We start from the raw sequence: 26,019 nt of genomic DNA, 5'->3' as shown, positions 1-26,019 counted from the left end.
CTCCTCCGAGGTTGGTGGAGTCACCAGCGGGCCTTTTGGCGCTGCAGGCCTCTGAGGGCTCCGACTCTGATCCTGTGTCCTTGGTCTCCGAGTGCGAGCCCTGTTGCGATGGGGATGCATCTGCTTTCGACATCGCTTCGACTGCCTGCAATGTGGCCTGTCTCTCCGTCTCCGTCTGAGACATCGACGGCTTCTTCGAGCCTTGTCGTCGCCATCGCAGCCGCTGTGATTTCCGCGTCTGTGTCTTTGCTCGCTCTCGCTCCTCTCGACCTCTGGCGCCATCCGTGCCCGCTTTATACGTCTCCCACCAGTCCCAGGCATCCGCCGACTTAGGGAAGAAGTGTGTTTTATCGTCCAGAACAACTCCTAATTTAGCCGGGAAGAGCAGGGAGTACCGTATTCCCTCATTCCGTAGTTCACGTTTTATGGATAAGAAGGAGGCCTGCAGCTTCTGCGTCTCAAATGTATAGTCCGGAAACAAGGTCACCTTACTGTTCGCTACTTGGAACGGTCCCACCTCTCGGGCCCGCTGGAGCAAGAGGTCCCTGTCCTTGTAGTGTAGCAGTTTAGCCACCACTGGTCTCGGAGGCAAACCTGGCTTGGGGGGCCTAGCCAGAACACGATGAGCTCGTTCCAGGGTGAAGAATGGCGATAGGCCTTCCGGTGCCACCTGAGTCTTAAGCCAATCGTCCAGATACCCTACCATATCTTCCCCTTCCGTTTTTTCCGGCAGACCCACTATCCGAACGTTACTGCGGCGGCTACTATTTTCGGCATCCTCGGCCCTCCTCTCCAGCGTTTGTATCCTCTCCAAAGCATCCGATAGCCCTACTTCCATGGTTTTGTGGGCCGGGGCTAAGACCTCTAAAGTGTCTTCTGTTACTTTAACTCTATCCTTGAGTTTGTCATGGTCTGCTCGCAGGAGCCCCAATCCCGTTACCACCTGCGCAATGTCATGTTGCAGGGCATCTTTGGTTGCTGCAATAGCCTCAAGGATGCGGTCCTGAAGTTGCTGTAGGTCCGATGGTCCCGCCGTGCCCCCCTCCAAGGACTCAGAGGTCGCGGCTCCCTCGGTTTTGCCTTTGGTTTTCCCCATGGTATGATGACAGTATGCGCTCCGGTGTCCGCAAGCTGTGTCAGTTTCCGTCTGGCTACATTATCGTGCTTCACTACCACCTCAACTCGCCTGTGCCGTGGTCGGTACGCCACCAGGGGGGTCGTCTTCACCTGCGAGCTCAGAGTGGTCTCCGTGGCTACTACGTCCTCTTCCAATCCCTTTGTCGCCGTCCCTGTAACAGTGTCAGCCACTGTGCGCCCGTTTCAGTTTCGACCCTCAATGCGCCTCCTCACCGGGCTGCGGTGTTTCTCCTCCACCCAATCACAGGTCCGCCTCCTCACCCGTCCAATTCAACGAAAGGATCTCCGGGCCCCGGTCTCACTCCTGCCATGTCAGGGGCCTGTACCCCGACAGTGTCCTCGCAACAGGGAGGCCGCCTCAGAGCTCTCGATACCCCTCAGGGCCGTTGTTTAAGGGGAAAGCCTCTCCCGTGCCACACTGGGCTCCCTCTTCTCCAATGCAGGTAGTGATCACCACTTCAATCACGTTGTCCCCAGCTGCAGCAGGTTGGCCCCTCGCACGTGTGCCGTGCAGGAAAAGCCGTTGGGCGTCTCGTCTAGCTGGGACCGGCGTATAATTTCACCGCCCTGCACTCTAGGCAAGCCGGGAGCCCTGCCATCCCCCAGGGTTCTCTCGCTCCTCCTTCCGCCTCATGGGGGGCAGTCGACACCTCAATGAAGCCCCGGCCGGCTAGGGATCGGAAAGGACAGCCGCCGCCACTGCCCCTCGGCGCCTCGCAGTACCTTCTACCGCCTTCTCGGCGCCGGAGTCCCAGCCCGATTTATGCCGCAGCACGGTAAGCCACACAGTTTGCTCAGGGCTTGCCTCAGCGTCGCCAAATCTCTCGCTTTGCGGGTAGGACGCTTCATTCCGGCCGTTCAGCTGACTACGAGGCACCTTCTACGCAGCAGCGCTGCTCCGTCTCCTCCGATTACACAGCCGTCCGCCATTTTGTGCCTCTCCGTGTTCCGGCCCGCGATGGTCCTGCACCTCGCTAGCAGGCTGATTCTCCGCTCCTCTGTCGGTCCGAGGTTGCAGTTAACATTCGTATGCCTCCGATCTGCGTGCGGAGGCTCTCGCGGGTGTCCCCGCTCTATTTAACAGGATGATTGCGGGGATCAGGCGCGGAGCTCCGAGCTCACGCCGCCATTCCCTTCGGCTCCGTAGCCACGCCCCATGCCGCAGGCAGACTGATCCTCGACATCCCCTGCCTCAATCACATCATCCAACACCGCCGACAACTCCACTGGCTCCCAGTCAACAAGAGAATTACCTTAAAGCTCCTCACTCATGCCTCCAAAGCTCTACCTTATGAAGGACCAGCATACCAGAACCACTGCCTTGCATTCTATGTACCCGGCAGACAAACTCTGCTCTGCCCAACTCGACCTAGCCTCTGTCCCCAGGATCCACAAGACCAGAACTGGAGGAAGTTTGTTCTCCTACCTCCCTGCCAAGACCTGGAAAACCCTGCCCCCTCCACCTCAGACAATCCTCGTCGCTGACCCAATTCAAGAAGGACTTCAAGACCTGGCTCTTCAAATGATCCTACAACCAGTATGACTGCCACCCACCCCCAGCGCCTTGAGTCCGTCACCGGTGAATAGCCGCGCTATACAAGGCTGTGGTTGTTTGATGACTGAGGGTAGAATATCAGATACAGATAACTGCAAGATTACATACGATAAGTATTTTGATCAGTTAATGTTATTCCATTTAGGGACACGCATTGTCAAAGCCAATTGGTCTGGCATTTCCCATAGCTACAGTAACTCAAGTATTAACTAGATGTTCTTTTCAAGTCAGAAGAAACATTGTGAAGTCTTTAACAAGCCTGCAATGCTGCAGGACCTTAATAGATGCCTCTCTCAGGTCAGAAACAACTGCCTAAAAAGTGTGCAAAAAGCTGCAGTAGCTCATGTAGTTATTAATGTGCCTCTTGAGTAACATGTATCTGCTTCAGATGTCCTTCACAATGTTGAGGGTGTTTCGTTTCAACATAAAAATGTACATATCAACTTTTGCTCCCAGTGATTCCAGTAGAAGAAATAAATGTGCCTATGCTGGTATATGCTGATAAATCATTATTGCAACTTTCAATAAATGTCTTGATTACTTTGGAACACTTGTAAAGACAACCGTGAGTATATGATATATATATATATATATATATATCAATCACGCACACACATATACTCAAACCTGCAATTCCTCAATTTGTTACAAAAGGTAACTGTCAAGTCAAATGCTAAATCTTCAAAATTCCTGCCTAGGGCTGCAGTTCCTCAATGCCCTACCAAAACAAATGGAAAAGCATTTATAGTCATTACTAGGTGTCCCTCATAAGCCAAATGCAAATGTACTGAAACTTTAACATGAATCTACAATTCCACTAGTTATTACTAGGTGTCCCTATCGAGTCAGATGAAAAAGCATTGAAAGTCTCACATAGCACTGCAATTTCATTAGTGGTTACTATGTGTTCCTAACAGGTAAAATGAAAAAGCATTGAAATTCTTTCACAAAGCTGCAGTTCAACTAGTCGACCCCAGGTGTCTCTCATAAGTCAAAATCAAATGCATTAATAATCTTTCATGAAGTTGCTGTTCCACAAGTTGTTACTAGTTGTCCCTCACATGTCTAATAAAAAAGCATTGAAATTCTTACTTGAATCTCCAGTTCCACTAGTCGTTACTAAGTATCCCTCACAAGTCAAATGCAAAAGCATTGGAATTCTTTCATCAAGCGCTGGTACAACTAATCGTCACTAGGTGTCCCTCAAAGGTCGAATGCAAAAGCACAAATTCTTTCATGAAGCTTCAGTTCCACTAGTCATTACTAGATGTCTCTTTCTAATCCAGTGCAAAAGCCATGACATTCTTAAATAAAGCTGCAGTTCCACTAGTCATTACTAGATGTCCCCCACAAGTAAAATCTTAAAAGCATTCAACTTTTTACTTTAAGGTGCAGTCCACAAGTCATTACTAGGTGTCCTTCATAAGTCAAATGCAGAAGCACTGACATTCTTACATCAAGCTGCAGTTCCACTCATCATTACTAGGTGTCCCTCACAAATTAAATGCAAAAGCTTCAAAATTCTTACTCGAAGCTGCAGTTCCACTAGCCACAAACTAGGTGTCCCTCACAAGTCAAATACAAAAGCATTGACATTCTTACATCAAGCCACAGTTCTACTAGTCATCACTATTTGTCCCTCAAAAGTTGAATGCAAAAAGTTTTAAATTATTTCATGAAACTGCAGTTTCACAAGTCATCACTAGGTGTCCCTCACTAGTCAAATGCAAAACCATTTTAATTCTTACATCAAGCCGCAGTTCCATTAGTTGTCACTAGAATGCCCTCTAAAGTCAACTGCAATAAAATTTTAATTCTTTCATTGAAGCTGCAATTCCAGAAGTCATTACTTGGTGTCCCTCGGGTCAAATGCAAATGCATTGATATTCTTTTGTGAAGTTGCCTTTCCTCAAGTCGTCACTAGGGGACCCTCTCAATTCAAATGCGAATGCATTGAAATTCTTTCATCAAGCTGCAGTTCCATAGTCGTCGCTAGGTGACTAGGTCATCAGACAAGTTTAAGGTAGTGGCCATCCCATGCAAGATTGTCAGCAGTGATCATCTGAGTGCATCATGCAGGGTTGCCAGCGTATTGTAAAAAGGCTGTACTAATTTGCAATGCCTCTACATGGATAATACAAAACAGCCATGTCTGCAGTGCACATGGCATCAAGGTAATAAAACAACACATTTTGTCATACATATATCAGCTTCAAATACATTTTCAAAATTCAACCAATTTTACTCCAACCATTGCGGTATGCGTATTGAAAATACAGGCATTTTACTTTTGAGGACATGCTCTAAGGTTTTTTTAGAAGTGCAAACACCAAAGCCTCCTCTTACCACGTTGTCAATGTGGCAACTATTATTTTCTCCTGCTGAACATCTTTAATAGACTCATATGGTTGAAATAGTCCCTGTTGTCAGGCTAGTGAATTGTCCTCTTGTTGATGAGTGGGAATAATGAAAGCATGTAAATCTAGCAAAGAAACAAACACCGGAGAACTGTAGTTAGAGCTGGGACAGTTGACCCTGTACAATGCTCTTCTAGTTGCTCACTAATTTTGGGCTATGAAATAACACATACATATATACAAGCATACATACTGGACATTTCCAGCCTGATGATGGAGAATGATTCAAGCATGTATATCCATAAAATATAATTTGTAGAACTATAGTTACAAGTAACTTTTTCATGTGATGCGTATAATAAAAAATAAAGTAGGGTAGCCTATTGAAAATGAGTATCCTTTTTATTGTTCATTTTTCTTCCAGCTGATGTTGAAACGGATGACCGTCTCTCACACCAAAGTGAATGACTGGCAGGCACTCTACAAGGTAATATTTGGGGCTCTATTTGACATTGCTTCAATTTTTCATCCTCTCAAATGCCTCTGTCGCCTTGACAGAAATGCAACTATTGAACTTGCTAATGGGCAGGGCAGAAGAGGTGTTCAGAGGATGTTTGATCACCTGGAGTTTAATTAATGAGCTGATTTTACTCTTTATTAAAATATCCCGCGCTGCTGTTCCTGAGGGATAAAGTATCATTTGCATGCAGAGAAGGCCACACTTTACAGTGGTCTTGTTAGGTACATCATAGTTTTTAAACACCCATTAAAGGTCTGATTCCAACTAACTGTACGTTGTTTGCCATCTGGATGGTTTGAGCTTGGTCTTTAATTACCAGCCTCCTCGGGCTTCTCTCTGCTCTTATTAACTTTAAAAGTGGCATGGGATATGCCTCTTGAATGATTTAGTCAGGGGCCATATATGTGGTGGGAGCTATCCCTCTATATCAATGACATCTTTGGCCTCTCACTGATTGCCATCTTGAGGAGTAAATGAGTACAGTCTTTAAGCAAAGTAATCCTTGACTTTTTTCAATTGTAATAATATTCAGGCTTTAGGAGAGAGAACGATGAGACTCCTTGCCTGTTAGGTCCATTTTGTTCAAACTGGTATCTGGGAAACCATGTGGAGTTTATCTCCAGTGCTTTAAATTGTGGGCACCAGGAGAACATTGGGCCCTGCTTTATGAGACTCGAGAACTGTTGAGCCCATGATTTGGCAACCCCCTGGACATAGTAGGGGGTCACTGAGAGACATAAAATACTTCTCCTGGACAGCTGGGTGCACTATGGGACAAAATCAGAATGTGTCTTTTTCTGTATCTTTGCCCTATAAACCCCTGGGTCGTGAGGGCTGCTATAGAGAAAAAGAAAAGGGTGAGATGCCACTTACACCCTCTGTACCGTGTAGGTGATTAGCTCCAAGGTTGAGAGCAGAACCCGCTTTTACCTCTCATGATGATGGCAAGTCTCTGCTCCTTCTGATCTCTAGCACCATCCTACACTGCAGAGATCGCCTGAGATGAGTTTTGGTCCTGGGAATCTACCTGCCATTTGCTCATGACTCGCTTAGTGCTGACCTGTCAAGCCTTAGGTACCCAAGATTCATGTTGCAACACCCTAAAAGGATTAATATGGTATCATTTAAACCCCTCTTCCTCAACTCTTATTGGGTGTATTAAGTTCAGAGCCAGCACCTCTGGTCTGCCCTCCCAAAGCCTGTCAACAGGATAAATACTTTTATACAATGCATCACATATGGTACTATGAGAAGCACAGCTATCACAGTTCTATCACACTGTATTAGGGCTGATTTCTAGCCTGTGGGGTAGAGGTGCTCCGAACTCTAGTCCTCTCAGGAGCCACTCTGCTTCAAATATACTTCCAGATCATGTGAGAAAATTCCTGACAAACTCTGCTTGTATGTATGTGTGCATACCTAACTATAAAACCGTGTAGCACTGATAAGAAGATAGTTACAAACTAGTGTAGAATTGTACAATGGTGAGATGAAATATACTGCATCACACAGGGGGTGGTCGTTACAGAAAAGGCAGGTGAGGGATGGATAGGGCAAATATTTATTAAGCTTGAGGAGGTGAATGGGTTAGACCTAGAAATGGTGGCCTTTGAGATTTGGCAGGGGAGGAATTTCCAGCATTGTGGGTATAACAGTGGGAGATTCATTCCATAACTGAGTGGATACAAAACAACAAAGTGCTGCTTGCAGCATTCTGGTCTTGACCTGTGCTCTGCTGTATCATCAGGTATTGCCCTGATAGCATTGATAGTCATAAATACCGAGGGACTCATTACAAGTCCTGCACAAATCATTGAAACTTCCGACCAAACCTCGATCTGTTGGGAAGAATGGGCTTGAATTCCTAGACTACAACACCCCGCAATTCTCTTCGGCACATATTTAGACAGGTACAACTAGATGCATTTATCAATGGAGAATAATGCATAGTGTAAGTTTATATTTTGTAACAGGAAGACACGTACTGCATTCTCTCATTATATTCTGGTCAGCGGTGCAGAATTTTTCAGTAATATTATGCTTGTCAGTATCTGTATTCAGACGGAGCAACTAATGGGGGAACCCTGTATTCTTATATTCTTTGACAAATTCTGTATGATAGGAAAAAATATTTATACTGTTTAAATGAAATGGGCCACACATTACTGAGCCTGGTGGCTATCATTTAATATATTGATTACAAAACAGGTTAGAGAAAAGTTTATTGCACTCCTTAAAATGATGTAAATGATATTACAAATTATTGCGACATAACCACATATGTTTACACTGATTGTATACCCAGGTTCTTAAGAATACAAGGTTTTCCATTAATTGTTACGTCTAGATTACCATGTGTACACCTGCAAGGGATTTTAACTCAAGTCTTTTGACTTGTGTATAGAATGACACTTAGAATGTCAGAATAAGAAACTATATCATAAAGCAAAGAGTACATCAAAAAACTAATTCAAGGTCCCTCCATGAGTTTCTTAGAAACGGACACATCATCAGTAAATAATACATTACAAAACAAATTGAATGTATTAGAGAAGTTAGAAAATAAACTAATCAGAACATGGTTCCAATGCCATCTGTTAACGAAATACTTTCAGGGTAATATTATCCCAGTGGGCTGGCAAGTAAAAAACAACCCAGCAACTTTTATTGATTACCCCAAATTTAGAGAAAAAGTTAGCGGTGTAGCTAATAACTGCTCATGACATTGGATGTTGTTGGGAATGGACACTGCCTTGGAATACGTTAAGAAATTGCTAAACGAAATTGCTGATCTCAGAAACGGGATACTAGATGGCGAGGGCTTGACTAGTGGAAAAGAGGCATTAGAAAAATTGGAGAAGACAGGCCAGGGATTCAAATTTAACACACAAGTTAAGAAGTTAGATATATTTGGCCAAGGATTTAAAGAATTACGACAAACGTACCACATATCCTTACTTATCACATAAGTATTGCCAGCAAGATTATCAGGATAGCCCTATAAACAGAGGAAGTTTCTCATTAAAGAGGATATATATTACTTTTTCAGAACAATCTATTGAGTGCTTCTGAAACAGACAACGAACAGCCTCGCACCAGCTCCGCAGTATACACACATTTTCCTAACTACGTAGATTCCTATCAAAGGTCTTCTTTTTTAGGTAGTACACGGGTGGAGATCATAGAGGGGGAGAGGTCAGGGCAGGTGCCAGGGGATGGACAGAGTCAGGGGATGGAGACCAGCATGATTTCTCTCCCAGGGGACCCACGGAGAGAGACAGACCAGAGGACAATATCACAGATGGAAGACACTAACTCCAACATTAATTTGTCAAAGTACACTTTGAAACCAACAGAATCTGACATTCTATGTAACGGTCCTTCCTTTGTCCTCATGGTCGCTGATCCAGTCCGTGGCTTAAAGACTTCACAGACTGTCGAGCGAGGAGACGCAGGCTGTGGCGGCTCCGCTGCGGGGGGAAATCGCGGAAGCCGAGAAGCATCTGAATTGACCGGTTTCACTCCGGCACGAAAGGAGAGATCATTATCCCAGCACTATTGCGGCTCCATTCCGGTACCACGCCGCGAGGTCCCGCGAGTCACCGCCGTAGTTGCTGACGCCCCCCAGTCCTCACATACGTCCAGGGGGAGTGGACCAGGAGTGGACGGAGAACAGCGGGAGCAGGGGAGACAGCACCTCGCCTCCACCCAACGTGCCCGGGGGAAGTGCCGAGGAGACCCAGCTGAACCAGCCAGGGCTCAGGGGAGGGGGGTGAGGAAAATGAAATTTTGCCTGACCAAGATGCCCCCTACGTGTACCCTATGTTACATGTATGTGCATGTCACCCATGCATACATATTTCTCTCAGTGGCCTGAATCACAAGGCCTCTGCAATCACGTCCTGCATTAAGGTGCCTGTCATCAAGTCTCCCATGTAAGAAATGTTAAGTTAGCATTTAAGGCCCATGTATTTGCATTGTGCACTTTTAAATAAATCACGACAAACCCATTTTGTGGTTCAGCCTGAGCCTGTTTCTGAATTAAGGTTTTCATGACTCCAGACACTCTCAGAGTTACAGTTACGTATCTCTGACCTCGCATACTTCTAGCTCAGTCGAAAGAGACCCAGCAAAGGGTGCCAAGACAGTGTTTTGAATAACAGTTATCTGCCTGCTGTACAGAGTCACATTCCTGCCCAGTGAGGAAGGTAAACAGAACCCGTCCGCGGAAGATAGGGCCTAGCCTCTCTGTCTCCATTGAAGTAAATCACAGTGCTTGCATCCATAGAAAGCTCACAGCCCCCCCATGCAATGAACGAAGAAATATATGCTTTTTCTGATTCTTAGCGATGAGCAACCTTTGCTTCAGATAATACATCCCCTGACTTAAGATATCAGTTAGTACCAGACGTGCTGGTCGCCTTGACACTAAAGATCTCTCTACTACACTGAAAGTCAGCTCTCCTCCCAGTTACACGTCAATTGCACGTCATGCTCAAATTGCGTGCACAAGGAGGGCAAAGTTCCAGCCTGCCATGTAACCCCTCCTCTATGTAGCCACCCACCTATCACCCACCTGTGACTCATCAAGTGTACACTTTCATGCACGCCCACATGCTCTTATCTCTTTCTTTCATGCTCTGCCTGGGGCGCTCCTCCCTATTTTCAAGGAAAAATGTATATATGTGTTGTTCTCTGTAAATAATGTAGAAGACCCTTCCTGAACCTTAGAGGTGATGGAACAGATTCTCCCTTAACTCGAGTTATTGGAATAAAGCCCTTTTAACTTGGACACCACGGACTCTCTGCCTCTCATTTGATACATGCTAATTGTTAATGCCTAGAAATTATGCCAGGGTAATATTTTATTTACTACATTAATTTGGCGCCCGAATAGGGACATATCCCTTTCCCCACGCGCCGGAGTTGTAGGTCCAGCTTTGCCCCCTTCTACAGCCGTGACGGACTTTAAAGTGTACACGCCATCGGGATTTCCCGCTACTCCCTCAGGCCCAGGAGGAGGACGGACTGTGACCAGGCATCCATACGAGGCGGTGAGGATTGCGGATCGTCTCAACCAGAGCCCGACTTGTGAGAGAGCAAGGTCCGAGGTTTCCAGAGGTCCACCCGTTCCGAGGCGCATGCGTAGACGTAGACGTAGATGCGTAGAAGTCCGAGGCCTTCAAGTTTCAAGTTTTGCTTCCCGGTGAGTACCACTGTGGGGAATGCATAAAGTTTCAAGACGGGTTCATTTTATATGAACACGGTCAAGACGGGTCCATGGTAAACGTGGGCACGGTAAAGACGGGTTCACGTTATTCGTGAAAACGGTAAGGACGGGTTCGTTCACACGAGCACGGTCAAGACGGGTCCATGGTAAACGTGGGCACGGTAAAGACGTGTCTCATTTTTGAGACCGGTATGGTTGTACTGTATTTCAGTGCATATAGTTTTTCAAGTACATGTTTAGTTCTCTGTATTGGTTTAGATCATGTTTGTTTTAATGTTATGATGTTTTAGTGTGAATGATTGTTGATTGTTTCAGTCTATTTTTGTGTATTATATTTCCATTGTGTTGGTTTCAACATGCCACTGTTTTCAAAATTGCGTCAGATAGGGACCAGAAAAGGTATACTAGAAGAGTCAGTTAACATCCCGCCTAGAGACACACCTGGTCATTATATGTATAATAAGCATGGATTAGACGCCATCTTGTTTTTAGATTTATGGGTAGACTATACAAAGGACCTGGAGGAAAAGTATAGATGGCCTATCTCAGGAACATGGGATTCAGAATGCATTATGAGAGTAGAGGAAGCGCTATGGAAAAGGAAGTCAAGACCCTCTCGGAAAGATGCCATCGAGTTGTGGCGCAAAGAGTCACATAGGAGAACAGAGAAAGAATTCAATAAAGCAGAGAGAACTAAACAAGCAGAGGAAAAAGCCAAAGAAAAAGAACTACGGGAGGAGGGGGAACGGGTCAAAACAGAACAGACTGATAGAGAAAGAAAGGCCGTCGTTACTGGTATCTATCCCGTCCTCTCAGAAGAACTAGCTAGAGTGACCACCTCAGAAACACCTAGTAGGTCGCGAACGCCACCACCTGTACCCTTTAGAGTATGTAGAATGAAGCCGACAGCATCAGAGGCTTTTATTTTCTCCTATCTAGAAGAGCCCGCACCGGACTACGTAAACGCAGATTTCCCTCCTCCCCCATCGGCCATATAAGTTTACTGTGTAGTTCCTTGTAAATAGCTCCTTGTAAATATGGTTTATGAAGAGCATGTCATTATTATAACTTGTTGAGTTTCTTGTAAATATGGCTTGTGAATAGCGCCATGTGGTTATGGTTTGTGCAGAGCATGTTATCATTACGTTAGGCAGGAGAGAGCTGGATCTCTTTCAAGTGTTTGGAGAAAACGTTTTGAAGATGTGCGTACGTGTTATGTGATAACGTGGAGAGATGAGTTCATGACTTTCCCATGTACTGCAGTCATTGGGGAAAGATTGTGCTTCAGCTGCCAAAGGGTTAATATCTTGTATTGAGAAGGCAGTATTTGTTTTAACATGCTGTTTAACATGCATGGTTATGTGAGCTGACACTAAATGTCAGTGAGTGTTTTAGATGAATGATGGTTTGATTTAACTTTTTCATTGGTTGCTGGGTCTGCCTATGTGCTTTGTCAGTTTGCTGACTGAATGGTAACGTCTTGCATGGAGAGTAAAGAAGTGTTAATTTAACATTCTATTTCAAATGCGTCCGTGTATTTGTGTGGGTTTGCCTTGGATCACTTGACTTAATGTGTTTGACTCAGAGGTCGGTAAACTGTAAATAAACCAGTCGGATTGAGATAAGGGTTTGCACGGAGGGTGCTTTAATGTTTTCACGGTTGAGAAGGTAATATAAAACAGACCCATCATAGAATGTGCTTTTAATTAGTGTAACGCAACCGTGTGTTTTTTTAAATTAAAATTTGTTCTACAAAATATACATTATTTTTCCCAATGCAAGCTGCCCTTTAGAATAGCGTGTGACAGTTAATCCACTCAATTAGAAAACATGGCTTTTTGAAAAATGATGAATCTGGCCCTTTTAATAGGTAGAATAGAAGAGCTTGCACACTTAATTATGAAAATCTTGGTTCTGCAATGCAAAATTATGGTGTTTCACATGTTATTTTCAAAAAGTAAAATGTGATGTGTTTCCATGTCATGTTGTTCTGTTTCTTTTTTTCCTTTGCAGCTAGTAACAATATTTTATGATATAATTTTTTTAAAATGCTAGCATGTGTCTAGGTTACGAAATAAAATATGTCCTTATTAATTACTGATTTTAGGATGCTTTTTATCACGTTTTAAATTTGCTTCAGTTAAGTTAGAGAATGTTGGTTAGCTCTCTGGCCTGGGTACAGATATGTTTTGAATTACAGAGAATGTGTTTTTCGGCCTTGAGGTGGCCTGGCTCCCGGGGAAAGATATTTTGTAAAGGGAGGGCTTTTCCCTCTTGGAGCACCGAGCAGTGCCTGTCTTGTTATTATTGGCCATACTCCAATTCTTTTCCGCGGACATTTGTTGATATAAACTGACAGCCCTGTGGGTGACATCACGATGAAGGGGAAGGCAGTGTAGAGAAAAAAACTTGATGAGCCGCAGAGAAATGTTTATAAAAGGAGGGGGTCAAGTTGCTCTTCCTTACAGTCAGCACAGAAAGCTTCATTGACTTCAGATAAGAGCATGCTTGCAAATGAACAGTTTTTCCCTCGTAGTGTAAACAGAATAATTGGCAGGGGTTTCGCTCTTGCAATAAGCCCTAGTATTTACAGTCAGGCACTGAAAAGACAGCTAGACAGTGTTCACATGCCTGCCAACACTGCGCTACTCCAGTACGTAGATGACATCCTAATTACAGCACGATCAGAACCAGAATGCGAAAATGCATCACTGACGGTTTTACACTTTCTGGCAGACAAGGGGCACAAGGTGTCCCCTTCAAAGTTACAATTCTGTGAACAGCAAGTGGTGTACCTTGGACACTTGCTGTCCAAGGAGGGTAGACAGCTAACACCAGAACGTATACAGCTCATTTCTAACCTTTCACAGCCCAAGACACAGAAAGAAGTACGTGCATTTATTGGCCTCACTTCATACTGTAGGCAATGGATTCCCCAGTATGCCTATCTAGCCAAACCACTCATACAGTTAACTACACAGGAGGCAGCCACTCCGACTGTCCTCCCTTGGACACAAGAACATACCTTGGCATTTGAGGAATTAAAAAGAGCATTATGTCAAGCACCAGTTTTAGCGACTCCATGTTACAGCAAACGTTTTATGCTTTTCGTAACTGAACGAGATGGAACAGCGTTATCTGTCCTCACACAAGATCAAGCAGGAAAACACAAGCCTTGCGCTTATTTTTCTAGTACACTAGATCCAGTGGCCCAGGCTCTGCCTGCGTGCCTGAAATCAGTTGCAGCAACAGCCCTAGCCATAAGACAAAGTTACTCGATAGTGTTGGGTCACCCTCTGACAGTACAGGTTCCACATGCAGTGGAGGTTCTCTTAAACAGGACACAGACACAACATTTGACTGTAGCAAGACTGACAGGATATGAACTGACATTATTTCAACCACACATAGAGATCAGACGTTGTAATATTCTGAATCCTGCAACACTTTTGCCCTCAAGTACAGTAAATGCACCGCCACACGACTGTGTGGAAGTAATGAATATAGTGACGAAACCAAGACAAGACCTGACAGATATTGCACTTCCAGACCCAGACTTAACGCTCTATGTAGACGGATCATGCATGAGAACGAGTGCAGGAGAATTAGTAGCAGCATATGCTGTGACCACTGCTACTAAAGTCATAGAGACACAGAAAATAGACACACTATCAGCACAAGCAGCAGAGCTCATCGCCCTGACACAAGCCTGCATAAGAGCTAAGCACTTGAAAGTAAACATTTATACTGACTCACAATATGCTTTTGGCGTTGTTCATGATTTCGGGGTACTTTGGAGGGAGAGGGGTTTCTTGACCTCCCATGGGACCAAGATCCAGCACGGCCAGCTCATTCAAGCCCTGTTGGAAGCAATACATTTACCTACAGCCATTTCTATCCTGAAGTGCAAAGCTCACACCAAAGTTACAGACACCATTTCCCAGGGTAATGACCTGGCAGACCGAACAGCTAAACTTACAGCCCAGACAGCCCAGACACCAACAGACACGACAAGGACAGAGGTACCATTACTGACAAGATGTATGACAGTCAGGGATCCCACTCAAGATGTACTCGACATACAGACACATGCCACTGCAGATGAGATAAAGAAATGGACTGAACAAGGAGGGGTCCAGACTGAACAAGGTTGGATGACTAAGGGAAAAGGTACATGGTTTCTTCCAGATTCTATGGTACAAGTAATCATAAACACAGCACATAGTCCAGCACACTTGGGAGAAAAGGCAATGATAGACAGCTTACAGAATATCTGGTTTAACAAGCACATGCGTGCAGCAGCGAAACAGAAAGTACGAACATGTATGATCTGTTGCCAGTTCAATCCAGGTAAAGGCATTCCGGTGGAACAAGGCGGATTTCATCCTCCTGACCACCCTTTTGAGGTCCTCCAGATGGATTATATCCAAATGAACAGATGTAGAGGTTACAAGTATGTCTTGGTAGTTGTGTGTGCACTATCTAGATGGACAGAAGCATATCCAGTTCCAGATTATACTGCTGTGACAACAGCCAGGCAATTAGTGCGCGAGTACTTCCCCAGGTATGGATTGCCTCGGGTCGTATATTCCGACAACGGTCAGCCATTCTCCTCTGAATTAATGAAACAAGTGTCTCTTCTGTTAGGATATACTTGGAAATTCCATTGTGTAAGACACCCTGAAGCAGCAGGCCTTGTAGAAAGACATAATCAGACAAACAAAACAAAACTTGCTAAGATATGTGCAGAAAAAGGCGTGGATTGGATGGTAGCTTTACCGGTTGCCCTCTTTTACATGCGTATGGTAGCTCATTCCAGAACAGGCCTATCCCCGTATGAAGTAGTCTTCGGTAGACCGCCAAATATGTGGGGTACGCCTATGCCTAAAAGAATAACTGATGTTGACAGTAACATGCTGACAGATTACCTGGCTTCCTTGATGTCTGCACTACTTTCTTGTCGTTCACAGGTTGCTGCCGCCTTCCCTGACAACACCCAGGTCAAGGAACACGCCATTGTCCCTGGGGATTACATTTGTGTCCGGAATTTTGATCGTTCAAGCCCCCTCGAGCCTCGCTGGAAGACCCCGAAATTAGTGCTTCTTACAACAAGGACCGCGCTGAAGGTGGAGGGACGCAAAGGATGGATCCACGCTCAACACTGTAAAAGACACTTTGGACAATCTGGTACTTTAGTAAAAGATACAGACACTAAAGACAATACAGACTTTGCGCCGCTTGCGCCGCCTGCGCCGCCTTTACTAGAAAAGACTCCACAGCAGGAGTATAAATCTAAGTTAAGATCTAGTAAGTCAGACGTAGTTTAATTGTCTAAGTCCACTCGGTGGTGAATCGGTTAGACTAGATTTCTGACATGTATAAGATCACATACGAGAATAGTAAGAAAAAAAACATGAAAGCAAAATACTGCAAGCTATTACGCAGTAGATGTATAGTTACTTTGATCATTCTTTTTATTCTGTGCATTGTTATAATCTGTGTCAGTTTATTACTACATGTTTTCTTTCCTATTTCCTCACATATACACTCTTCCAGTAACAGCACCATAGAGCATACATTTAGTGAACTACCACCTCATTAATTGTCATATCGACTTGCATTGCGTAACAATACTTTTATTCGAATGTTACACCATTCTCATCAGACCAGCAATGCGACTGATTGCTGGGTATGTGGCCAACTGCCACCCTATCAAAGGGCGAAGGGAGTTCTGCCCTTCTATCCTCTGCCATTCTCACACAATGGTTCTTGTGGAGCATGGTTTGCCTTAATGACCTCAATAGATAGAAAGTACATAGCTTATCCAGGTGGCTGGATATATGGAAACCTGAATAAAGTAATGAATGAAGCATGTTTTCCAGACAAAGACGGATTTCCCCAAAGGAAGGGAACTGATCTAGAGAATGAAGAGTACGAGCAGGGAAATGCATCCGTTAATTTTATAATGTTAAATGTTCAGCCCAAGCAAAATACAGGTCCACCGTTTATTTCAGTTCTACCAGCAAAAGGTGATTTATGTGTTAATAAGAAAGGCTCAGTACATATGGGACACAGCGAGTGTAAAGTTGTAGTAGAGTTTAATGATAAAGGACTTTTTTCTTTCAAAACATCACGCCATACCTATTTCATTTGCGGTCAGACAGCCTATGTACATCTGCCCTTAGACTGGGGTGGGACTTGTTATATAGCATTCTTATTGCCACCTGTATTCTTGGCCCCATCCCATTATCATAGAGATTCACGACTAGAACATGTTAGAGTAAAGAGAGAGACAGATGCCTCAGGGATTGATCAGACTGAAACAGCTTGGGAGCAATATACAGATTTCAACAAAGGATTCTTCTTCTTCATAGGTCCCGTCCAAAACAGTAAACTGATACGCAAGTTAACAAGGACTCTTGAGGCAGTAGTGAATGTGACTGCATCTGCCCTGGCGAACTTGACCCAGGAACAGTCTGCTATGAGACTTGTTGTTCTTCAAAATCGCCTCGTTCTAGACGTCATCTTGGCGGATAGGGGCGGAGCTTGTAGCGTGATCCGATCTAGTTGTTGCGTTTTCATCCCAAATAACGCGCCATCTGTGTATGCAGCGATAACAAGGCTCCACAAGATTGCTCATGTCATACATCAAGACCCAGGCACATGGACTTGGTCCAGTTGGCTCTGGGGTGTGATATCTGCTTGGGGATGGAAAGTGTTGTCCTTCCTAGGAATGATCTTACTTATGATATTTGGTTGCTGTCTCTGTCTGCAGTGTGGCCCGGCCATTTGCGGCCTGTGTGCAACTGCATGTGTTCCACATCCAAGTATACAAAGGGTTAAGGACGAACAAATGATGCTGTATGATCAACTATACGGTCTCATGAATATAGATGTATCCTGAAGGGTTACGTAGGGGACAAGGAGGGAATGAGGAAAATGAAATTTTGCCTGACCAAGATGCCCCCTACGTGTACCCTATGTTACATGTATGTGCATGTCACCCATGCATACATATTTCTCTCAGCGGCCTGAATCACAAGGCCTCTGCAATCACGTCCTGCATTAAGGTGCCTGTCATCAAGTCTCCCATGTAAGAAATGTTAAGTTAGCATTTAAGGCCCATGTATTTGCATTGTGCACTTTTAAATAAATCACGACAAACCCATTTTGTGGTTCAGCCTCAGCCTGTTTCTGAATTAAGGTTTTCATGACTCCAGACACTCTGAGAGTTACAGTTACGTATCTCTGACCTTGCATACTTCTAGCTCAGCCGAAAGAGACCCAGCAAAGGGTGCCAAGACAGTGTTTTGAATAACAGTTATCTGCCTGCTGTACAGAGTCACATTCCTGCCCAGTGAGGAAGGTAAACAGAACCCGTCCGCGGAAGATAGGGCCTAGCCTCTCTGTCTCCATTGAAGTAAATCACAGTGCTTGCATCCATAGAAAGCTCACAGCCCCCCCATGCAATGAACGAAGAAATATATGCTTTTTCTGATTCTTAGCGATGAGCAACCTTTGCTTCAGATAATACATCCCCTGACTTAAGATATCAGTTAGTACCAGACGTGCTGGTCGCCTTGACACTAAAGATCTCTCAACTAGACTGAAAGTCAGCTCTCCTCCCAGTTACACGTCAATTGCACGTCATGCTCAAATTGCGTGCACAAGGAGGGCAAAGTTCCAGCCTGCCATGTAACCCCTCCTCTATGTAGCCACCCACCTATCACCCACCTGTGACTCATCAAGTGTACACCCTCATGCACGCCCACATGCTCTTATCTCTTTCTTTCATGCTCTGCCTGGGGCGCTCCTCCCTATGTACAAGGAAAAATGTATATATGTGTTGTTCTCTGTAAATAATGTAGAAGACCCTTCCTGAACCTTAGAGGTGATGGAACAGATTCTCCCTTAACTCGAGTTATTGGAATAAAGCCCTTTTAACTTGGACACCACGGACTCTCTGCCTCTCATTTGATACATGCTAATTGTTAATGCCTAGAAATTATGCCAGGGTAATATTTTATTTACCACAGGGGGGGGACAGAGAGATAAGAGCTGTCCCTGCCGAGCTTCACCGAGCCTCGCTAGCTTCGCTAGCTTAATAAAGCCTCACTAATCCATCCATCACGGCAGGACAGCCCTCCCTCTTGCCAGAAACCCCCATTACCAAGCCAGAGAAGCAGTAACCGCAGAGCCGCTGAAACAAAACGAAGAGCCGAGAAACCAAAAAAAAACAGCCGCAGCTGCAGGGAGAAGGCGGCGAGAGTCGGCTCTAACTTCACTTTCAGCGCGGATACCAGACACCGCTGATACTGCCGCCACTGGCCGTCAGGCACCAGGATCAGAGGAGGCGAGGTGAGGCTGCTGCCATTGCACAACGTGAGCGAGGCCGCCGCTAAGTAACCAAGCACTCCCTCAGGACCGGTGCTAAGAACAACTGGCTCGACTATCGTCAGGACCGTGACTCGACCTCTACCTTCAAGGCGGGTGAGTGCAAACAGCGCGGCAGCCGGCACCCACCGCATTCACGGGCTCCGGAGGGTGCGGTGGTGTCCAGCCGGCTCTTCAGTGGCTGCAAGTAGCAACCTAGGCGGAGCCTCGAAAAACCACGCCAAAAGCGGCAGAGTGGCAATCTGAAGCAAAGAAGCGGTAATCTGAAGCAGAAATTCACGTCAAAAGCGGCAGAAGCCGCGGCAGCGGAGCAATGGTGTAGTGGAGAACCGAAAAGGGGAAGTGTCCGAGCAGCAGCAGCAGGTCAGGACGGTGAGCCCCCCCAGCAAAATCCAGCGCAAAACCCAGCGCTGATACTGGGCAAGGCCATTTTGCCGGCTACAGGCGGGTGTGAGCGCTAAGCTAAGCGCTGCGACAACAACACCGCTGTAGCCTTGCCTCGGTGCGCTCGCCCCCTACACCAGCTCCACCGTTGATGAACTGAGAAAGACCGGGGAAGCCAGGAGCCAGGAACTAGGAGATAAGAGCATTGCGAGCCGGTGGGTCAGTGCCAAGGCGACAAGGCACGGAGCTTGGTGCTGTTGGTGTTCTGTCTATCGGCGCAATGTACTAAACGTTGCATTAACGAAACTTGGTGTAACCTGAGTAACTTAATACAAGCGCTTTTTTTCAACACTAGAGAGAGTAGCCATTCTGCCACACCGCAACCCCAACACCGCAACAATACCACACTACTTCTCCCTGACGGCAGCTGCTCCAATTCAGAGGGGGTAGACAGGCTTGGGAGGCGGAGTGGAAAGTAGAACGGAGGGTTGCGGAGGCGGTGCGTTTCTGTGCTTACTGATTCTTAGGAGCACCAGTGGCAAAAAGGCGGGAAAAGCAGGGCTCGGAGTGGCTGTACAAGACATCAGCCGCATTAGAATAGTGGAGGGCCCGGCAATCATATATATTTACGACAACCCTCTAATCAGAAGAGAGACAATAAAAGACAAGTAAGCCGGTGGCGGCGGTCCACTTCATCCACTACCGACATGAGGTCAGGAAAAGTCAGGGGGCCCCTGGAGCCAAAACCAAAGCCCACAGCAAAATCGAATGAAACATCAGGAAACGAGAAAGGGCACAAGAAAATGAAAACAAGTGCAAATCCCGCCATCGGAACAGATGTGAATCTCTCGTCAATAGAGCAGGCATTGGGGTCAAACCAAAACATAAGGGAGCAGGGATTAATAGGGCCCTGTTTTCAGAGTCTGAGCCTGCAGCAAGTGCACCTCAAATTACTAGAAAGCTCCATCAGCCCATAATATATACAAAGTTCGAATTTTTAAAGGATGCAGGCTCTGCCATTTTTTCGAGCAATAGTCACCTGCACGGCCTGCAAACACCACTACTTCCCGCTGTTTTAAGTCCAGCATGTACGCAACCATCAGTGCCTGCACCCATAAGTCTCCTCTCCCTGGGAAATCACTTACCAGACCCTACGCAAGGCAGCAATCCAAGGCACAGGATTACAAGCATTCCTATGGGGATTCTAAGCGCAAGCGCGAATAGAGAGACATCTAACTCTGCTGCGGTGTATAATCAGAAACAGAACCCATCACTTGCTTATCCAGATAGCATGGAAATCTCGTCACCAATCTCAAACTCATTGGACGATTACAATGTTAACGCGAACGAGATACTCACTTCAGCACAAACAATAGCTGACAGAACAGACACTTGCCTAATTGATAAGGCTTCTGGGGACGGCCTACAGACAAACCGATAGATACAAGCGCCGCCTTCAATCAAGGAAGTATCACTCGGCCCGGCGCTGGACTTTCAATCTACGAGCCAAACCCACAGCGCTCCTATCAAGTATGACCTAATGGCTGGATGCGCCACACCACCTAAGGTCCAGGGAATCTATGACCAAGCAACAAACCCCCCAGGCAGGGAGGTAGTCAGCCCACATGACCTCAGCCGCAAAGCAGAAGGCAGGGCAATAATGTCTTATCTCAAGACACAAGAATGGGAAGATATGTTAGCAACCTATACACCAGATCACAAAGAGCCCCAAACCCTTGATTCACCCTTGGCAGCTAAAAATACAAACAAGCCTGCTAACATCTCCAAGGAGAATGAGCGGGGGAAAGAACAAAATACCGGAACGGGGAATTCACTGCTAAACACAATTCAGCTAGCAGTAGATGCACTACAATACCAATCCGATAAAATGGAGCTCCAACTCACTCTTCTTAACACACTGGCAGTTTTTACAGCTGGCATCGACGACAAGTTAGGCAACTTAAACAACTTAATAGTGAGAGCACAAACAAACACCTACCCAAGTTGCAATTGCAGCCAGGCACTAGATAAAGTAGCCACATTGCCGTCCATGCTAAATGACCTAATAGGAGACTTAAGGAATCTACACAGAGGAAATGCAACTGCAGAAAAGGGCTTTACAATACCGGAAGAAGAAGCACTCAGGAATCAGGAGTCACCCGGAATCAAAACAGAGTTAACTGTCGATCACACCCACGCACACGAAGAAACAATTCAGACGGGACAGGAACGCCCAAAGAAACTCAACGCCAAACAACGGCGGCAAGAAAAAAGGAAAGGGCGGAAGCAAAATACGGAAATTGAAACATCTACTTCTAAATACTTTCCGATCTTCTTTGCATCAAAGGACAAACCTCCTCTCAACAATGTTCACTCCACAGAGGACGAAGACCGCACGCCCCTCAGTTTAAGTCAGCAGCTGCTGCACAAAACAATCTGTAACCCGTCGAATCAAGGACTTTCGCCAAAAGATCATTTGGTACAAACAGACGTACATAGAGTTGTGGTAGCAAAGACCAAACAACTCACCCAGCCAAACTGTGACAAGAACAAGACAGCGAGGGACCTCGACGGCCAAATGGGAGCTCTAACATCGCCCAATAAGGATCCTCCGACTCAAATGGAGAGGCAAACACTTGAAGCAAATTCCAACCAAGACATACTACCAATAACAGCAAGCAACTATTTACTTAGGCCTACTTCCGAGATGGGGAACAGGAACGGAATGATTGGCTCAATGCTAAGACAAACCCATGAAGTTCAACCGAGAGATACACTAGTTAAGATCACCCACCCAGATCCCCGACAAACTGAGCATCCCGAAGCAAACAGGACTTCTGAAATACAAACAACTTCAAAACAAACACTCCTTTTTAAAGCAATAACCCGCAAAGCCAATCTGCCAGACGAAGTCACTACCCAGGCATCTCATGAGGTCCTATATCAGGCGGAAGGAAGCATTAGACAATCAACAGAGATGCTCGTCTTTCTTCCGGAATACACGTCGTAAGGGCATCACGACACGCTAAATCGCGGCAATCTTCTCAAACTAATGGAATACATTCCCAGTCTGGAGGGAATAAGCTCGAATGACCTAATCTCTGTTGAATTTCTGCCTGCCACAAATCCAAACACCCCGGAGGCAACCAAGACTACCTGGTCCTCTAGTATTGTTGCAGATTTAATTGCAACAGAAGTGGAGCAATTTAAGTCCTGGGGCATCCAACTAGTTCCTCTATTAAAACCAGCTTATCCATCACCTCTTCAGAGGAGGAAAAGCCTTGAATCAGCGGCAAAACAGACAAAAACCCTTAGCGTTCTTAGAGGAGCCTTGGGCAGCTCGCCCAAAAAAAGAGAGAATACGCACTGGCAGCATTTGGAAGTCAGGTCGAGGGTGGTAGCAGCACACCCAACAAGTGGGCGTCGGGCAATGCCAAAAGCCCACCAGACCAGCACTCTTACCACGACCAACTTCATGAGAGGTAGCCCGCCAAACAAAAATGCAGATAGCCCTCAGGGACGGACAGAAGCTAGCTCAAGGGGAGCCTTCCACCAAAACCAAGCACTAACAAGGGAAACACTGTCTCGTACGATCTTCATACATCCCGAAGAGGCCTGATGCCATCAACAAATAAGAGATGACACAAAGGGCAGGGCGCCATCTATAGGCATCTGCTCATGGAATATAAATGGCCTAGCATCAAAAATGGATGACCCGGATTTTCAAAAGTACATCTCTCTATTTGATATAGTAATGCTGCAAGAAACCTGGCTAACATCCACACATCATATTATGGGTTTCACTTGTTTCTCAACAGCAGCAACCAGAACCAACAGATTTGGTCACCAGTCAGGAGGTTTGGCCACATACATATCCACTACAACAATCTCATCGGCAGCCCTTATGGACTCTTCCACAACCACAACCTTATCAGTAAAGATAAAACTACAGCTCAGCAACAAAGAAGAAGAGATATGCCTGGTCAACGCATACGTCCACCCTAAACACAGAGTCAAAGACTTCAACACAATTTCCACCCAACTAGCGGAGTACGTCTCTCAAATGGAAAAAACACTCCTCCTTTTGACTGGGGACTTCAACCAAAACACGCTTGGCTCATCAACAGAAGAAGAGGCTCTGGCTTTAAACATAATCTATACCATCCCACTACAAATCTCCCCGCCAAGCAGGAAAAAGCATTCAAATAACACTTTACTTAAAGAACTAGAACACCAAAACCTTTGGGCACTAAATGGAAGATTTCTTACTGACTCTCCGCCAGTAGAAACATTCTACTCACAAACAGCCAGCTCAATCCTGGATTATACATTTGCCAGTCTGGACCTATTTCCCTACATCCTGGGATTTAGAATGGGGGACAAGGGTGAAAGTGATCATCGTCCCCAGGAATGCCATCTATCAGCAAAGACGCCCACTGCATTCAAACCAGATAGAACGATAGGGTCGATCGATTCTATTAACCAAAAAAGGATCAAATGTACGGCAACCAATTTAACAACTCTGGCCGAAACTGCCCTCCAATTATGTAACACACAAAAACCAAATGCGGCCGGGTACATCCAATACTGGGAGCATTACACGGGATCTCTGCCACTTGAACTAGCAATCAAGTCCGCCCCAAAAAGCAATCTTCACAAAGAGGGCATGATGATGAACGTAAAAAAAGGATCTAGAGCAGAACTAAGGCTACACAAAAGATTAGTCAACGTGACTTTACGGAAATTAAGATCAATGCCTGAAAATTCTTATCTTCGGATGGAGCTGAGGAAACGAAGAGCAGAGTTCAAACGCAAAAAAAATGGAACATAAAAAAAGATGCTGAAAACGAAACATGGGCAAAATTGCGACATGATACCAAGAGCAACAACAGCGCACGTTTTTGGCAAACAGTAAATAGCATTCTGCGCCCACAAAACAACGAACCAGGCTCTCACATCATAGAACAAACATGGATCAACTATCTCTCCAGCCACTTCAATAACTACCCGGAAGAGGCGAGAGTTCAGGTATCCAACAATACATAGCCCGATTCTATAATGCCTTTGTTGGAGCCCCCGATCATGAGGGAGCAAGGTCTACCCGAAAACTCCATGGATGCACCAGCCACTCAGCAAATAATACAAATAAAAAAACAGATTCGCAAGGGTAGGAAAGAAGGCACTCCAGGACCTAACGGCATACCGCCAGCTCTTTTTAAGGAAAAGATCATAGAATGGGCCGCTATTATGCAACTGTTATTCTCGGAAGTCAAACTGCTACATAAAATCCCAGAATCCTGGAGAGGGTCGATGATTGTCCCCATATATAAAAAAGGCGACAAAATGGACCCAAACAATTACTGTCTAGTAGCCCTCATTGACAATGAGGCAAAATACTTTGCGGGAACTATCTTGGAGGAGATTGTCTTATGGGCGGATCTAAATCAGACTATACCATTGAACCAGACTGGCTTCCGGAAAAACACTGGAACAGCTACAAATATTCTGGCTATCTCTCTAATGATTGATGCAGCAAAAACAAAAAAACTGCCGCTGCACATGTGCTACATTGATTTCAGTGCGGCTTTGATAACATCGAGAGAGACAGACTCTGGGGGAAAACTGTAACAATGGGGAATACCACAGCAAACACTAAGCATGCTGAAGCTTCTTCACTCTGATACCTGGGTGCAGGTGAAGTTAGGAGGCGGCACACATCTGTCATTAAAAGTCTGTACCACCAAAGGACTCAAGCAAGGGTGCGTGCTTGCCCCAATATTGTTCAACTTGTACATGGTGGATCTGCCAGGCATGCTAAACACATGCAACTCCCACTCCCCGAGGTTAGGAGGGAAGACACCGAGCAACCTTCTGTACGCAGATGATGTGGTGCTACTGAGCCACACCTACATTGGCCTCCAACAGTTACTGACTCAAATGCATATGTATGCCACGGAAAACAAACTAAAGATAAATTTGAGCAAGACACGCACCATGTCGATAAATATATACAAAAAGCCTCAGAAGTCTTGGACATTGGGCGGTCAAAAAATAGAGCCTGCTTCCGTCTACAAATACCTGGGAGTCATCTTCGACCGAGATGGTTCATTTTCACAGCAAAAGCAGGAAGTAAAAAGGAGGGGGTCTTGCATTGCCGCCACATTAAAAAGTATAGCCAACCAACTGACGGGACCAATTCTGACTCCCTATCTGAAAGTCATCCAGGCTAAATTACTACCTTCCATCTGCTACGGCAGCGAGGCATTACGTGGGAGAGACTCCAAGAACCTGGATATAATCCAGACAAAAGCCTATAGAACAATGTTTTCGCTCCCGTCCTATACATCGCCAGCCCAAGTCAGGTTGGAATTTGGATTACAATAACAAACTCTTGCAAGACAGGGTGCTTATATTAATTGCTGCCACAAACTTCGTTCTGCTA

At 45.5% G+C, this 26,019-nt stretch overlaps 1 protein-coding gene across 7 annotated transcripts in view; it reads left to right on the top strand.

Moving 5' to 3' along the window:
- MSH5 (mutS homolog 5) overlaps positions 1-26,019 on the top strand; it is a 1,532,005-nt gene that overhangs the window by 922,935 nt on the left and 583,051 nt on the right. For all 7 annotated transcript variants that reach the window (XM_078646032.1, XM_078646030.1, XM_078646035.1 and 4 more), the window contains one exon: positions 5,474-5,536. In XM_078646032.1, the coding sequence (XP_078502158.1) occupies positions 5,474-5,536 (63 nt within the window). The remainder of the gene's footprint in view (positions 1-5,473; positions 5,537-26,019) is intronic.

The sequence above is a fragment of the Lissotriton helveticus genome, chromosome 5_1 (genome assembly GCF_964261635.1).
Source record: "Lissotriton helveticus chromosome 5_1, aLisHel1.1, whole genome shotgun sequence".
NCBI lineage: Eukaryota > Metazoa > Chordata > Amphibia > Caudata > Salamandridae > Lissotriton > Lissotriton helveticus.
Note: the sequence above shows the minus strand (reverse complement) of the source record. Positions and strands in the feature narration are given on the sequence as shown.